This window comes from Drosophila melanogaster, chromosome X, assembly GCF_000001215.4.
Source record: "Drosophila melanogaster chromosome X".
NCBI classification, from domain to species: Eukaryota; Metazoa; Arthropoda; class Insecta; order Diptera; family Drosophilidae; genus Drosophila; species Drosophila melanogaster.
The window spans coordinates 4,527,659-4,542,559 of NC_004354.4; the positions used below are offsets into that span (position 1 = coordinate 4,527,659).

Genomic DNA, 14,901 nt, shown 5'->3' on the forward strand with positions numbered 1-14,901 from the left:
CGAGGGATTTCGATAAAATCCATGCTGATGACAGAAGATCTTAAATAAAACATTATAGGTCTTCATAAATGCTAATGTGTTTCGTTTTACTAAGAACTTATAAAGTTGAGATTCAAAAATAAGAGCTAATAAAAGTTGAAATAGTTGTTAAATTTATTTATATATATATGTTTATAATTGAATGAATTCAAGTGAAAAATGTTATTCACGTTCTTACATATTTTCCGTGAAAATGTAATACGCTAATAAACAACCACCACAAAATGGCATCCCTCATGGAAAACGTTATGTTAATTTAAATTTCCCCGAGCTATCTTCACTTTTGACACGGTTTTTTTTTTTTATTTATACTTCCTGGCTCCCTCGAACGGGAATTAACCCAAATTGCTGATATGTTCGTGGTACATGGAATACAAACTACTGAATACAGAATACAAAACACAAAAGGCTGCGCAGGGTGCAATCCATTCAAATCAAAGCGAATCGGGCGAATTTAACAAAATCCGGACGCAGTTCGCTGCACTCCGAGGATTTTTAGTTTCCTTTATTTTTGTTGTCGGTTACCCATCTCGTGTATGTGTTTTTTTTATCGACGCTCATCTGTCTGTCTGAACTGAGAATTTCCAGCTCGCCCCCTGGAAAACAATTGTTTCGATTGCGCAAAACGTGAATTTCGTTAGCGATCCGTTGGGATAATAGCTCAAGGCTGTATGGCTCTATTGTGTTGCACAGAAAAATCTCAACGCGGGACTTGAATAAACATTTTGTCGGCTAAGCAAACAAAGTAATTGGGTTGCCAAATATTGCGCAGGGATCTCCGATCATCTTCACTACACATATATGTATTTCTTTTTTCGTTGGAGATCAAGATCTCAGACTCCAGACTTTGATAAAGCGAACCGACTCGAAGGTGCATCCTCTCTTCTTTTTTGAGTCGGCGGAAACAGACAATTGTCCTGGCTCAAAGGAAAGTAAAGGGGACTCTCCTCATTTACTAAGTAGAGATCTAGGAACCTAAGCCGAAAAGTTAAGTAGCTGCGATCGCCGCTTTTAGATAGATCGATTTACGAATGCCGAGATACGAAAGAGTTGTTCGGGGATTACATTCAAATAAATACCCTCAGATCTCCAATCTCCGATCTCAGATCTGTCAAATTGTGCGTGGGCTAATATGGAGTCCAAAATCAAGGTGTTGCGCCAGCTGTCGCTCATTCAGAAAGTCGCCGACCTAGAGGATCCCGCTTCTGTTCTTGTTTTTTTTGAGTTTGGATTTGGGTTTTGGTTTGGGGGTTTGAAAATCGTCCGAGAAGTTTGACAAAAGCTCAGGGACCGACGCTTTGAAGTGACCGACAATGCCGGTACACCTGGGGAAAAATATGAGTGTGAAATGTGTGAACTAGTAACCTAAAGTTCAGAATTTAACTTAAATGAATGCTGTCGCACATATATTTACATATATCGCTCTTTTGTATATGTAAAGATTACACTTTTTTAAATTGCTTGGCAACTCTGCTTTCTTTTTGTGTTGCCTTATAACTCATTTAATATTGAGCACTTCCTGTAGCTGAGCTGTAATATCCTTTGGCTCCTTTGAAAGTGACTCATCCGGAGTTGCACGAAATTAGCTCACTTCAAAGTTCGAACATTTCCTTTTGGGCGTGTGTGTGATTCGGCAGGACTCTTGAGAGGCTCAAAATGCCGGCAAAGGGGGACGCCTGTCATAACTGCACAATGGGACGAGGGACGCGAATCGCAGGACTCACAGGGCTCGCTCGCAGACTTCCTTTCATTGTTCGAATCGCTCTGGAGCGGATTCCCCATATAGATTTCATTCGGCTCAACAGAGGTAACCGATACGGATGCTTGTTCTTTTAATTGCTCGGGCGAAAACGATAGGCAATCATCATCCACTGAATCAGAATCTGCATTTGAATCTGGATCGGGATTGGGATCGGCAATCTGAAATCAGGAACCAAGAATCAGGATGCGGGGCAGCGGCGTCCATTTGACGTCGACAGTTGGCGGTCGGCGGCATTTTGATTGTCGGCTTTTGCGGCCGGCACAAAGTATATCGAATTACATATCCAGCTAGTCCATCCAACTGACTGTATGACTAAAGAGCTGATGGACGGAGAGTCACATTTACCCCAAATCGCGAAATCACGAAGGGGGCAGCATCCTCACTCATTGCATGTGCTCAAATATATCGGAAAATCTTATTGTTAATTTTAGTAAACTTTAGTAAATTACAAAAATCGTAGTTACCCACCCTTGTGTATAATTATGCATAATTACTTTTGTCTAAAATTTTCTGAACACTTTCCGCCAAATTTCAAACGATTCGTTGAACAACGACCCTGTCTTTCCCAAAAAAAAAAACACGCTAGCAGCGCCATCTGACGGGGCATAGCACAAGCTGCGCTTTAGCCAAGTTGCAAAACCAATTAGATGTAGACCGCCACCCAGGGTTGCATCGCCTGACCAATCGCCAATCGATTTCTTATCGGCCATTTTAAACATTTACTTGTAAGCTTTTGTCCTTTTTTAGACAATTCAAGCTTTAGAAAACCTGGCAGCCCTGCAAGGAACGGTCTGAGAACATTGAAAATCAAAAAATCGCAGGAAGCGCTGGCGAAAAACGCGAATATCGAGACGTCCCTCGCCCCGCCCGCAAAAAATCGCGAAATCTTACACCGAAACCGAAATACAAGATAATTAAGGGTATAAATCCCTCGAAGCGACAGAAAAGCGGGCGAAAAAGGATACAATTTCTAGACTTTCAAGTGTGTCAAAATCGAACAAAGGCGAGAAGTCGGATTACGGATTACATAGAACTTTATATACATTTGTATATGTGTATATAGATTGCATATAGGCTGATAACGGGACTTCATTTGCCTTTTATCCTTGGCGGCTCGGCCTTTGTTGTTATTGTATTATTATGTAAGCTTTTTGGAGTGTGTTGTGCTGTTGTTGTTGTCGCAATGAACTCTTTATTGTCAAAGGCAATTGAACGTTCGCAGCTGCCGCACACCACGCCCCCTTTCGCCCAAACCACTCACCACCCACCGACTCATCGCCCACTTTCCATCCCCCACAAACACACACACACACACACACAAATGCACAAAAGCACGCACGCACAAATACAAGCGCATACGCAGGACACGAAAGACCTTTGTCTAAAAGCCAATTTGTTGCTGTTGCACTTATTGTGATGTGATGACTAAGTGCTCTTTTTTCGTTTATTTGTTGTTCAAAATAGACGTTGGGCGATATCGATCGCCACATTTGCCAATTATCGATAAGTCGCATGACGTGTTTCCTGCGAAATTCAGTTCAAGGCAACGCCTCGAGTCCTGCGTCTCCGCTTTGTGCTCATCATTCGTTACCCATCCTTCATTTTCCCTCCCCATTTTTGCTTAATAACAACATCTATTCTGACATCAAAGTATAATTGAATTTGCGACACCGATACCTTGGTCACGCTAAGTCGATTATTTCGATAGTAGCCATTATTGTTTAAGATTGAAATTTTAAAACTGAATCTTATTCAGACAACCTAATTATACAAGCAACGGCTTACTTTTGATTAAACTTCCCTTGGAAAATAAACCAATCCTTATCTTTACTTTTAGAATTCTCTTCAGGATGTTGTCGCTGTCATCGCCGCCGTGGCTCTTGCTCCTCGTCCTTTTCTTCTTCGCAAATGGCTCGGCAACAGTGGTTTCCTTGGCGGAGAATGTGACTCTGGCGACGTTACCATCCACCTCGCCAATTTCCGTGAGCTTTAGCACGACCTCCTCGGTGGTGGCGCCCATTTCCACCGAATTGGAGAATCAAACAGCCAGCAGCAGCAACCTTAATACAAACAACGAAGCCAGCGATGAGCAAACTGGCAATAGCAACAGCAACACGAGCAGTCACAGCAGAAACATCAATGGTTTGCCCAGCAGCAACAGCAACATTGACAATGCCAACAGCAACTCAAGTTCCGTTTCCTCTTTGAGTACAACGACATCTGCCATTTCTGGTGTAGATCAGCAGGAGTCCCTCATCCTGGCAACTCCCACTGCCCTGAATGGCAGCGGTACACCGCCCGAGCATCAGACAATTGGTCAGGCACCGCCCACAAAGGGTGAACAGGAGGCCATCCTGCGAGCTTTGGATTGGCTCAAGGAGAAGAGGGCTTCGGACTACGGCTGGGGCAACGATACCCATGTGGTTATACTGGCCAAAGAGCTTTCCGGCGGCCGAGATCCTAACGATAGTGTAGATGGTCATGTGCAGGTCATCCAAGAGCTGGAGGATACGCTATCCGTGAAGGAAATGGAGATCGAGATCCTGGCCATGCTGGATCGCCATCATACACTCCCAAAGCCCCTGGATCTCGACAAGCTGGCCAGATACGTCCTGGCCTTGGGTTCCCTGTGCAAGGACCCGAAGCATTTCCATGGCCACGACTTGGTGGCCACACTGCAGCATCATGAGCCGGCCCAGGATATTGAGTTCGCACTAACCACTCTGTCGGCCTGCAGTTCGGCGGCCCATGTAAGGAAACGTCAGATCCGACGGCTCCTGGACATTGCCAGCGGAGTGACGGACCAGAGCGTTGATGCCATTGCCATGGTAATTCTAGCCTTGCGTTGCATCGTCACCGATCATCGCCATCGACATCTGCAACACTTTGTCCGACGACCGGCGAGGGGACTGGCCACTCTGCAGGATCAGCGCGGCAGTTTCGGATCGCTTAGGAGCACAGCACTCGCCATGCAGGCTCTACAGGATTTAGAGTACGATCCGGCTGGACATTGGAACCGTACAGCCGCCTCGCGCTACATCCTGAGTCGCCAGCGAGCGGATGGAGGATGGAGCGAGGAACCGCTGCAGGATGGCCAGGAACCCGACATCGGTGTGGGCCTCACGGCGGACATCATTCTCGCTTTGGGCTGGAAGGGATTGGGTGCAGTGCGGGCACTGCAATGCGACCATGTGATACGCGAGAGCAGTGATCCTACGGGTGAGTACGGTCTCTGGGGTATCGTACATAGATTAATCAATAGGTAAGAATGGATTAGAGAATGAATCTCCGCATTTTTAAGCTCAGCAATAGGGTACAGAAGTAAAGATTTGTTTCATCATTTAACGTATCTATTAAAAGATTACATTGCACTGGACTATCTATTTTCCCGCACAGAGAACGGCGAGCCAAAGCTGGCGGTGCCCTTCGGACTTAGTTCCTCTGCAGAAGAGTCGGATGCCAAGAACATCTCCTACACGTACACACTTTGGGTGGGATCCAATGTGACCGAGTCCTTCTCCCTGTCACTCGTCTCACCCAAGAACACTAGCTTCTTTAAGGCCATGACCCAAGCGGCCGAAATGGATCCCAGGTAAAACAGCAATTCAATAAATATTCTACACCATTATGATTCTTACTACAATCATTATTATCTTTCAGATTTATTTTCGAGGCTCGTGAATGGCCCAATGGTCACTATGTGCACACCCTGTATGGCAAAAAGGAGGAGCCTCGAGGGTGAGTTTTTACCCACATCCGTACAATAAACACAATATACCTATACAAACTGATATATATTAGGTATCACTACTGGCTGCTTTATCGATTGCCAGAGTTGCCCGATCCCAATAATACGCCCGGGAATCAGCTTATTGCGCCTGTTGGTAAGTTTGGATTTGGATTCGGGATTATGGTGAAAGATTTCTGATACAAATGAATATCTTTGGTATTTAGAGATTCGTTAACAATTCATTCAGATATTCATGTATAGAGTCAGAGAGGTTTCACTGTAATTAATGGTGCTTCCCCCCCAACTGGCGGTAATTTCGATGCGAACTCTTGCAGGTGTGGACGAGCTAATGGTCGAGGATGGGGAGCATTATCTTTACTGGTACAAGAAGCTCTAAGCACGCGGCCTTAGACGGAGCTGCAGTTTAACCCACTAAGCAAAGTCGATAAATACCCGGTGCTATTGGACTATATTTATTATATATATGGCCATAGTCACGTCTCACACACACACAACACACACGCAACAAGCAAAAAGGCACTTACACTCGCACAGGAATAGCTGTATGCTACACAGTACAGCTATTCCTGAGTAAGTGCATATATAACTGCATAATAATGGCGTAATCAAAAAAAAAAAACAAAGCAAAACAAAAAAAAAGGAAAAAAGAACACCCAAAACAATACACAGAAAATCACAAGAAAGAGTGAAAGATCGGTGAAAGGAGGTAAACTGTGGAAGCCCAGATTTCCAAGGGATAACTAGGATATAACACCATAATAGTTAATTGCTCTAGACCTCACAACTGATCTCGATTCGGAGCACCTCAGGCTAATACTTATGCATAACGATAACGATAATTAAAAAACAAAAAAAAAACGATAACAAACAAAAAGGAAGAGAGAGTGATAAAAACAAAAACTTAACGACTTAAATGCACTAACAACAGGCATCGAACGGTTAGCCGTTGACTAACGGTAGCAATCCGTCCGTTTTAGGCCCTCTCAATGCTTCGCTTCGCAGCTATCGATGCTTATCGATTATATAGTCTCGGTAATCGAGCCATAATCGAAAATATCGTTTGTGCGATAAGCGATAACTATTTCGTTGCCCATTTAAGACACCCAAAGATGAAAACCAAAACCAAACCAATGCTTTATATGTTATTGAAGTTAGAGAGTAGGGAAGGAAAGAACGATTTGAACGATCCGCCGGATCTAATAAATCTGAAGGTAGACAAAACGGGAGAGGTGGAGAAAGAGGCCATCGGGCTAGTCCAAGCGAAGCATGTTATACCAAACACCGTACGTAACAATAAGTGATTGAAAATCATCCTTAGACATACACACATACTGCATAAATCGATATATACATCTTGCATATACATTTAAAAGAAAGAAAACTAAACAAAACAAAAAAAAAATGGTAAAAAAAAAACTAGTTTTATATGAAGTTAAGCGAACGAAGGCCGTGGCATATTATATAACGTGTATACAGAATAGCGAAAACGAGAAGAGAACGATACTACCCCAGGACACTATATACAAACGCTCTACTATATGCCTGTCAAGAACTACTCACAACCCATTATTACAGCATACATATACCCATGCCATATTACCCAAAAATTACATTAATGCATACGTACATACTCGTACTATTCGTACATACATACATGCTATCTATCCCCTAATCATACATTATATAGCATCCCCAAAACCCTATATTTCTTCACTTATCACTCGGAACTTTCAAGCCGTTGATCTTAAAGCCTAGCCTAACCGAAAACTACAACTACTAAAACTACTACTTGAGATCTTTAAGTGCAGCAGCGAATCCAAAACTAAACTAAACATTACTAACCTAGCGATCTAACTAACTCGTTTATATTGATAAGCATGAAATTGAGCTTTTTAATTGTGCAGAACCCAAATTAGAACACAAGGAAATACAGCTACAACTACACCGACACCGACACCTAAAACACAGTTGGATTTGGAGAAAGCAGCGTAGGATTTGAGGAATGAGTTATGTATGTTCTATAACCCAGCATGTCAGTATGTCCAACCTCCTTCTATAATTTCCCACGGAGCTATTTTGAAGCAATCCCGACTTTCAAGCGACAGCAGCAGGAAATTGATACATAAATGCAGAAATCAACTCGAATTTTAAGGAATTGAACTAATTAGAATTCGATTCGATTCTTTTGCATTTGAAAGTTTGTCCTTGCTGACTTCTTATATTCTGTTTGGTGAGTGGAGAAAGTAACAAGAACAAGCGTGAATAAACATCAAAATAATTGAAAACTTTTGAAAAAAGCATTTTTACTTGACATGTGCGAGCGTGTATTAAACTTGATTCGTTTATCCAAAACAGGTAAGACGTTCTCAATTTTAAAATGTAAGCTTTTATTTCAGCTTTTCAATGCGGAGATTCAGCTTATTTGTTTCAGGCATATTAACAGATTGATTTGTTTCTTTATTAGAATACGTTTCATTTGTTCACTTTAATTTGCCAGAATTTGCGCTGTTTATTGTATGAATATAATATATAATATATAGATTCGATATTCGTTTGTCTTTGCTACGTTTTGAAGAAGGCCGCATAGAGCACGAAGGCAACAGATTTACAACATCAAACACTTTACAAATACGTTTCGATTACTCATACACACATTACACACACGCCTAGCTAAGTAGGATGGATTGGAGGATAGGATTTGTTTGGATCGGCAACGATTCGAGTTCAATCAATTGTAACATCTCATTTCATCTGGAATTGTTTGTGGTTGCAGTTTGTATATAGGAATATTAAAAGCGTTAGGATCATGTTTCATTTATATTTGGGCGGGGCGGTTGGTAATCCTTGAATAATTTTCGATTTGGATATGAAAGCTACACTAATCTCATGTTGTGTTCATCCATTCATAAAAGGAAATGGTGACTCTTTTATGCAAAATATCTCAGTATAAGCGGATACAAATATATAGGAAGTTGTGTGTTTCCCATTTCAATAAGTTTCATTAAGAATTTGCGAATGTGTATAACAATAAATATAGTTTTGTAGCATTTACACAATAGTTTGCATCACTTTTCATTCAGTTTTCAACAAGTTAAAGAATATGTAATAATTACAGTTGAAATTGCAATTTAAATTAGTTTTGGATTTCGATCCCACTTGAACACTTAAGTTGCATCTGTTACACTGCACATTTACATATAATCTCTCGAAAATGGAATTTAAAACACCTGTAATCTCAGCTAATGTTATCAGCTAATTTCAAAGATTACGTTCTCCCCGCCCGTTTACAAGTGTATAGCTAAATATGAATGCTATGTTTACGTAGTGAGGCGGCTTTGCCTTATTCTCAGTTGAGTAGCCCTGCTCCAGGGGATTCCACTCCTCAAGTTAGTTCGCTGCTCGCTTTCGTCTTGTTCGCTTTCGTGTCCATCGCTCACATGGCGAAACTGAGCTGCAGAGCATTGCGCAGCTCGTTGAGCACCATGGATCCAATGACCATTTTCTCGCAGTTTACCAGCAGCGTGAGGGCATCCTCTGTTTTCCAATCGAGGGTGAGTAGCACGAGGCTTTTGGAGCTCAGGGTTTGGCCGGCGAAACAGTGTAGCTGACCGCTGGAAGAGCTGTGCGTATGCGCCACGTTGATGGACTCGAAAACCTTTTGCCGCAATGCGACCACATCGATTAGGTCCTGCCTCAGGCCACGCAACTCGCACTGATGCTCATTCATTCCACGCAGCTTGGCCCGCTCCTCGCGATGACAGCTCTCGCCGATCTGGACGGATCTCACCAGCTCGCCCACCGGCGGTTTCAATTGCAGTCGTGAACTGCCCGCACTTGACAGAAGCTCCAGGTCTACAGCATGCGTCGAATCATTGAAATCGACGCCCAGCACACCACTCGCTGTTTGTTGGGGCTGGAGAACAGTGATTGGCGCAAACTCATTCAATTGCATGCCCGCCGGCAGAGTTGTTTGCCCGAGACGAATGGCCGTAATCTCTTTTTCGCCACGATTCTGGAACTGCAGCTCAATGGAGCACATGCTCGAGGAGTACAGATGCGGGGAGCGGGTGAAACGGTAGGCCAAATGCAGTCCATGGCCACTGACCTTGTTAAGCAGCTCCTTGTGCTTGAACTCGATGTGCGAGGGACCCACCAATTCCACCCGATTGCGGGCGTGCTGCGGCTGCAGTGGCGCCGCCTGTCCAGCCATCATTGGTGTGCCTATTGAAGAATTATTATATAAAGAGGCCAATTTAGAGATGCGCATCACCTTACCAGGCGTCAGGAATCCTCCCAACGAGGGCGTCATCACGGGACCAATGGGCGGAATGTCATCCAGATCGAGTAGCAGGTCCAGATTGCTCTTGACAGCCGTTTGCTCCGGCTGTTTCTCGTGCTTCTCTTTCAACTTCTCCGGCTTTGTGCCTGTGTCCGTTTTCGTTTCGTTCTTTTTCACTTCATTATCGCTACCGGAAGCGCTGTCATCACTACTACTGCCACTGTACGCTGATGAATCCTCGCTGTCCGATGTTCCTGACGAACCTCTCGCATTGTTATTGTTGTTTATAGTTGCTTTTACAGGCGAAGAAGTAGCGGCCAGCTCATTGCTTCCAGCATCGATAAGCCGCTCCTTCACCGAGGAAACCTTGGTCGGCTGCTGCTTTTGCACCTCCTCCTCCTCCTCATCGCTGCTCCCGCTGCCATCGCTATCGGATTCACTGTCGCTGGTGCCACTGCCACTGCTGCTGCCTGATTCCGAGTAAGCGGAAGACTTGTCGTCCGACTCAGAGAGGAAGCCCTTCTCGCCACCAGCACCCTTTTCCTTACCGCCTTCACGGCCGGATTTATCCTTTGAATGTCCGGATGGCGAGTCTTCACCCGGCAGCTTGTCCTGCATAAATCCAGCTATATTGCGTACCGATGAATCCGGTGGAATCACCGGAAAGGCGGGCAGTTCCTTGTAGCCAGCCGCTGGCATGTTCAGGTAGTGAGACAACGATCCTAACTGGAAGTTATTGCCATCCCGGTATTTACTCTCCGGCACCGGAGCCGGTTTGCTGGCGAGAAATACTTGGCGGGCATGCTGGCTGAGCACCGAGCTCGTTCCGCTCGCCGGAAAGATGATTTGCCGCAGAAAACGGGCACGATCGCGTACATCGTAGTTGGGATCATAGCGAGCCAGCGTAAAGACGTACTGACACAGCAACGATGTCTGCTCCGGATTGGTCAGATAGAGCTTAACGCCTAAGTTTAGGACCTGCAGCTTCACCACATCCTGCTCATCGACAAACGATTTGGCCATTTTGCGCAGCACATCCGGGGCAATCAGCGGCACCTTCTCGTTGTATTCGCCTATAAGCCAAATGATGGCTGCCCTAGCTGCGGGCACATTGATATAATCGATCAGTTTGGCCATTTGGGTGATAATCTCAAAGTGCTCGGCGGCTTTCGTTTGCAGAAGACGCTTAATCACCACCACGCTCTCGGCCACCACGTGTTCTAAATGGAATAACGGAATACTTATAAAATTAAAATACAAATGGCTAAAAGAAAGCTTAACGCACCGTCATGATTGGACAGCAGATGAACCAGGCCACTCAAGCAGGTCTCGGTAACCTCCTTAATGCTAGATGCACATCGTCCAATGGCCTGAATCGTGGCCGCCACAAACGAACGATCGCTGCTGGAGATGTAGGTTTGAAATTCGCGCAGAATGAGCGAAATACTGCCCGCCGAGGCCAGATTGGTGAGAATATCCAGCTTGAGAAGCTTTATGTGCGTGGGATCGCTGGTGCGCACAAAGAACGACTTGAGGTGCGGCTCAAAGATCGCCTTTCGTTTGGTGGACATCGAGGCAATGCAATTGAGGACCACGCTCTGAACCTCCTTATGCGATCGCAGCAGTCGTATCAGCGCCTTGGCAATCAATTGCACTTCGTTCTTGGGAGCCACATGATGATAGAGCTGCGCCACTGCCATCACCACGGAGGCATTTCGCGATTGGAGCAATGGTTTCGTTTGCCTCAACAGCAGGCGGTGATCCACATCGATGTGGTAGCTGTTGCTCGGAGAACTGGGTGTTCTACTGCCATTTCCTCCGCCATTGTTTTTATTGTTCGTACTCGACTTGTTTTTTTCGTCATCGCTACTGCCATCATCGCTGTGGGAAGAGGAGTGCGAGGATTCGTCGTAGAAGCGTTCACTAACGGGCGTTTCGCCCAGGCCATCGTTGACCAGATCCTCATCATCCGCATTGGGATCAACGAACTGAGTGCGCGCATAGCGGGTCAACATATTAATGATGATCACCTGACCCCATTCGTCCACATCCAGCAGGAAATTGCACAGCTTGCGGTAGTTCTTGTGTATCAAATCTACACGTTCCGGACAAACCTACGAATAAAGATCCGTCGTATATAGAGGATAAATGTTTTACTTTAGCTGCAGACCCACCTCGTCGAAGGCCATCACCGCTGATCCCACCACTAGAGTAGTGCGATCCGATAAAAGCTTCTCAATGACCATGACCAGTTCATCCTTTTGATCCGCGTCCAGAGAATACAACTTGGGGATGGCATGTGCCGCTGTTTTCCGCACATATGGACTCAAATCGGCGGCGCTATCCCGAATGGCCAGCATTACGATTGGCACAATCATGCTGACCCTTATGGAGGATAACACTCGCAGAGCCGAGGCGCGAATAAGTTGATTGGGATCCTTGAGCGCCCTCTGAAATGTGGAAATGGATAGCAGGGCCAAGTCCTGCTGCTCCTCGGCGTATCGCACCAAATAGACGTAGACCAACTTCTTGACCTCGATATTCTTGGACACCACATTCTTGACGACTGCCGGGAACAGATCACTGGCATCCCGTCCGCGGGCAATCATGCCAATGATGCGCTTCATGGCCTCCAGCTTTAGTCCATCCTTGTTGCTGTCCAACATTTGCTTGAGATCATCATGCTTGCGTCCATCGGATTGGAAGAAAGCTGCTCCGCTGGCAGGATCCGCTCCGAATTCGACGTCCAGTCCCATTTGGGGCCGCTCCACATATGTGGACATGGCGAAGGGATTGCTGGCCGAGTTCTGCTGCATTCTTGCAAAGATTCCCCCGGATTACCCAGATTTCGGTTGACCACTTGACCTTTTACTTTCCGTGCTGATGATTTTTTTTTTCCTTTTTTTTTGTGTGTGGGAGTTGGCAGTTTTCCCTTTCGGTTTTTGCAAATGCGTCCAATGTGAAACCTTTGTTCCTGATGTTGAATCCTCAAGACGATCTGGTGGTCAGCTGCTCGTCCTGCCACGCAGCTTGCAAGTTTTGCAAGGGATACTATTATTTATGCCGAAATTCTGGCCAATTTTTGCATTTTTTTTTTTAGCTTTCTGTTTCCTAATGGTGGGCAACTGTCGATAGTCGCCGATTAACACATAGCACAAAAATACTAGAACACTTTAACTAACTGTGATGGAATGCACCAAGAGTTTTTCATATAGGTACGCACATAAATAAAGTAATGTATTAGTTACGATATCCAATACTTTAACCGAAACATTTCGCGGCATTCATGTTGCTTTTGAATTTTTATGAGTTGTGAGTTTTTTGTAGTGATCCGTTAAAAATTCGGTATCGCGTGTCGCGTGCACCTATCGATGCCGAATCTATCGGAAACTGCTGTTCTTCGATATGCCCTATTTGTCTACATCTATCGGAGTATATCGAATCGACTACAACTACGTGGCTGCAGTGCGTTTAATAGCGATTAAAACCAGGCCAAAAGTACTAAGACAAACGATGGAATCGACACTCGCCAAGGTGCTGCTCCTTGTGGGCAGCCTGCTGATCCTGTGCCGCACCAGCCACGCCTTCATCGTCAGCGTGGACGCCCACAATGAGGAGTGCTTCTTCGAGAACGTCGAAGGCGGCACCAAGTTTGGTACGTGAGCGATATGGATTTTCGGTCAATTGACAAGGGATCTATGCTGATAAAATGATGGTGACTTTACAGGCGTCACCTTCGAGGTGATCGACGGTGGCTTCCTAGACGTGGACATCAAGATCAGCGGCCCGGATAACCATGTGATGCACGAGAGCGAAAAGGAGTCGTCCGGCAAGTACACCTTTGTGGCCCCCGCCAAGGGAACCTACACCGTGTGCTTCAACAACGAACGCAGCAGCATGACCCCCAAGCTGGTCATGTTCTCCATCGACGTGGGTGACGCACCGCAACGTGCGCCCGGAGCACCCGGCGAGGAGGAGGTGGGCCACACCAAGCTGGAGGACATGATTCGGGAGCTCTCCGGCACGCTGACCAGTGTCAAGCACGAACAGGAGTACATGCATGTGAGTGAAGAGACGAGGTGAAGATGGAGCATCCAGCTGCCACATAATCATGATTGGGGGTTTTGGAAGAGTTTAACATGTAGCAGAATTAGGGGTACATGGAATATGGGAGCAATCGAGTAACTATTGCCACATAGTCTGGCATGCCTCCAGCATTACTTGTACAGATCCACGTCGCAAGATTTAAGAGCGGAGTCGGTAGACTTGTTCGAGGGAATGGAGCTGCTAGCTGCCACATAAACAATAACTAGTAGCGATTTTCAAACACTCATGTTTTCACCATCGGTTATAATCAGTATTGACATTATTTGTGAAGTAATCCACGACTAATCCTCCAATTTCTTTACTCCCTCAGGTGCGCGACAAGATCCATCGTTCGGTGAACGAGAACACCAACTCGCGAGTGGTGCTGTGGTCCACCTTCGAAGCCCTCGTCCTGGTCCTGATGACAGTGGGCCAGGTGTACTACCTGAAACGCTTCTTCGAGGTCAAGCGCGTCGTGTAATCCCGAGCGGAAAACCAGGATGGAAGTAGCAAAGGAAGGCGGCACACGAAGCTCTGGGGGAAATGTGTGCGCAATGCGTTGCAGTCTCAGATTTAATTTAAATGATTAACATCCTTTTGTAATTTAAATAAAATACCTTGTAAAAAGTAATTAGTGCTTGAAAGTATGTCGATCATGTTTCTGTTTCGAGAATTATTAACAGAGATTGCTATATTAGAGAAATTAATATATATATTTTTTTTTAATTACCAAATATCTCTTAATGGAAACAGAACAGCAAATATTTTCAGACACACATTCAAGGGGGGAAGAGACACTTGTGAACTTTCGAACTAAATTGATAAGAACCATTTGTTTTCTAATAAATGTAGGTTGACAAGAGAAAAGTTTGTTTGCAACTTCGAAATGGAAATGGATTCTATAATAATTTCGAAATATCTGAATGGAAATAAAACAACTTTTCAGAAGCTATATTAAATTCGTTTCAAATCTTTTTGAGTGTT

At 44.9% G+C, this 14,901-nt stretch overlaps 3 protein-coding genes and 1 long non-coding RNA gene across 8 annotated transcripts in view; 2 read left to right on the forward strand and 2 right to left on the reverse strand.

Moving 5' to 3' along the window:
- The window catches only part of lncRNA:CR32773 (long non-coding RNA:CR32773), a 223,710-nt gene that overhangs the window by 139,983 nt on the left and 68,826 nt on the right, over positions 1–14,901 (reverse strand). The gene's annotated exons all lie outside the window — the stretch shown is intronic.
- Positions 2,573–7,806, forward strand: CG3556 (uncharacterized protein). 2 transcript variants are annotated; one of them, NM_001258600.2, is made up of 6 exons: positions 2,573–2,783; positions 3,639–5,020; positions 5,198–5,393; positions 5,462–5,539; positions 5,603–5,685; positions 5,867–7,806. In NM_001258600.2, exons 2-6 carry the CDS (start codon positions 3,652–3,654, stop codon positions 5,926–5,928), a joined length of 1,788 nt encoding a protein of 595 aa, NP_001245529.1. In that variant the 5' UTR covers positions 2,573–2,783; positions 3,639–3,651; the 3' UTR covers positions 5,929–7,806. The 2 variants fall into 2 exon arrangements, with proteins under 2 accessions (NP_001245529.1, NP_572164.2); NM_131936.3 differs by having other exon boundaries at positions 2,573–2,943; positions 5,867–6,182.
- rb (ruby) lies at positions 7,977–12,968 on the reverse strand. 3 transcript variants are annotated; one of them, NM_001272310.1, is made up of 5 exons: positions 12,006–12,968; positions 11,117–11,945; positions 9,828–11,051; positions 8,874–9,773; positions 7,977–8,303 (listed from the first exon to the last, which is right to left on the reverse strand). In NM_001272310.1, the coding sequence occupies exons 1-4, from the start codon at positions 12,645–12,647 to the stop codon at positions 8,986–8,988; spliced, it is 3,483 nt and encodes a 1,160-aa protein (NP_001259239.1). In that variant the 5' UTR covers positions 12,648–12,968; the 3' UTR covers positions 7,977–8,303; positions 8,874–8,985. The 3 variants fall into 3 exon arrangements, with proteins under 3 accessions (NP_001259239.1, NP_525071.2, NP_001162664.2); NM_080332.4 differs by having other exon boundaries at positions 7,977–9,773; NM_001169193.2 differs by lacking the exon at positions 7,977–8,303 and having other exon boundaries at positions 8,358–9,773.
- CHOp24 lies at positions 13,250–14,848 on the forward strand. 2 transcript variants are annotated; one of them, NM_001297933.1, is made up of 3 exons: positions 13,250–13,486; positions 13,559–13,893; positions 14,249–14,848. In NM_001297933.1, the coding sequence occupies exons 1-3, from the start codon at positions 13,345–13,347 to the stop codon at positions 14,396–14,398; spliced, it is 627 nt and encodes a 208-aa protein (NP_001284862.1). In that variant the 5' UTR covers positions 13,250–13,344; the 3' UTR covers positions 14,399–14,848. The 2 variants fall into 2 exon arrangements, with proteins under 2 accessions (NP_001284862.1, NP_572165.1); NM_131937.4 differs by having other exon boundaries at positions 14,249–14,780.

What these genes read in the sequence shown, in the direction of transcription:
- CG3556 (NM_001258600.2), top strand. Translation starts at nt 3,652, where the DNA reads ATGTTGTCGCTGTCATCGCCGCCGTGGCTCTTGCTCCTCGTCCTTTTC. An exon ending in CGAGAGCAGTGATCCTACGG is followed by an intron (nt 5,021 to 5,197) that starts GTGAGTACGGTC and finishes TTTCCCGCACAG; the next exon opens with AGAACGGCGAGCCAAAGCTG. An exon ending in TCAGCTTATTGCGCCTGTTG is followed by an intron (nt 5,686 to 5,866) that starts GTAAGTTTGGAT and finishes GAACTCTTGCAG; the next exon opens with GTGTGGACGAGCTAATGGTC.
- rb (NM_001272310.1), bottom strand. Translation starts at nt 12,647, where the DNA reads ATGCAGCAGAACTCGGCCAGCAATCCCTTCGCCATGTCCACATATGTG. An exon ending in CGGTGATGGCCTTCGACGAG is followed by an intron (nt 11,946 to 12,005) that starts GTGGGTCTGCAG and finishes CTTTATTCGTAG; the next exon opens with GTTTGTCCGGAACGTGTAGA. An exon ending in TCTGCTGTCCAATCATGACG is followed by an intron (nt 11,052 to 11,116) that starts GTGCGTTAAGCT and finishes TATTCCATTTAG; the next exon opens with AACACGTGGTGGCCGAGAGC.
- CHOp24 (NM_001297933.1), top strand. Translation starts at nt 13,345, where the DNA reads ATGGAATCGACACTCGCCAAGGTGCTGCTCCTTGTGGGCAGCCTGCTG. An exon ending in CGAAGGCGGCACCAAGTTTG is followed by an intron (nt 13,487 to 13,558) that starts GTACGTGAGCGA and finishes GTGACTTTACAG; the next exon opens with GCGTCACCTTCGAGGTGATC. An exon ending in ACGAACAGGAGTACATGCAT is followed by an intron (nt 13,894 to 14,248) that starts GTGAGTGAAGAG and finishes TTACTCCCTCAG; the next exon opens with GTGCGCGACAAGATCCATCG.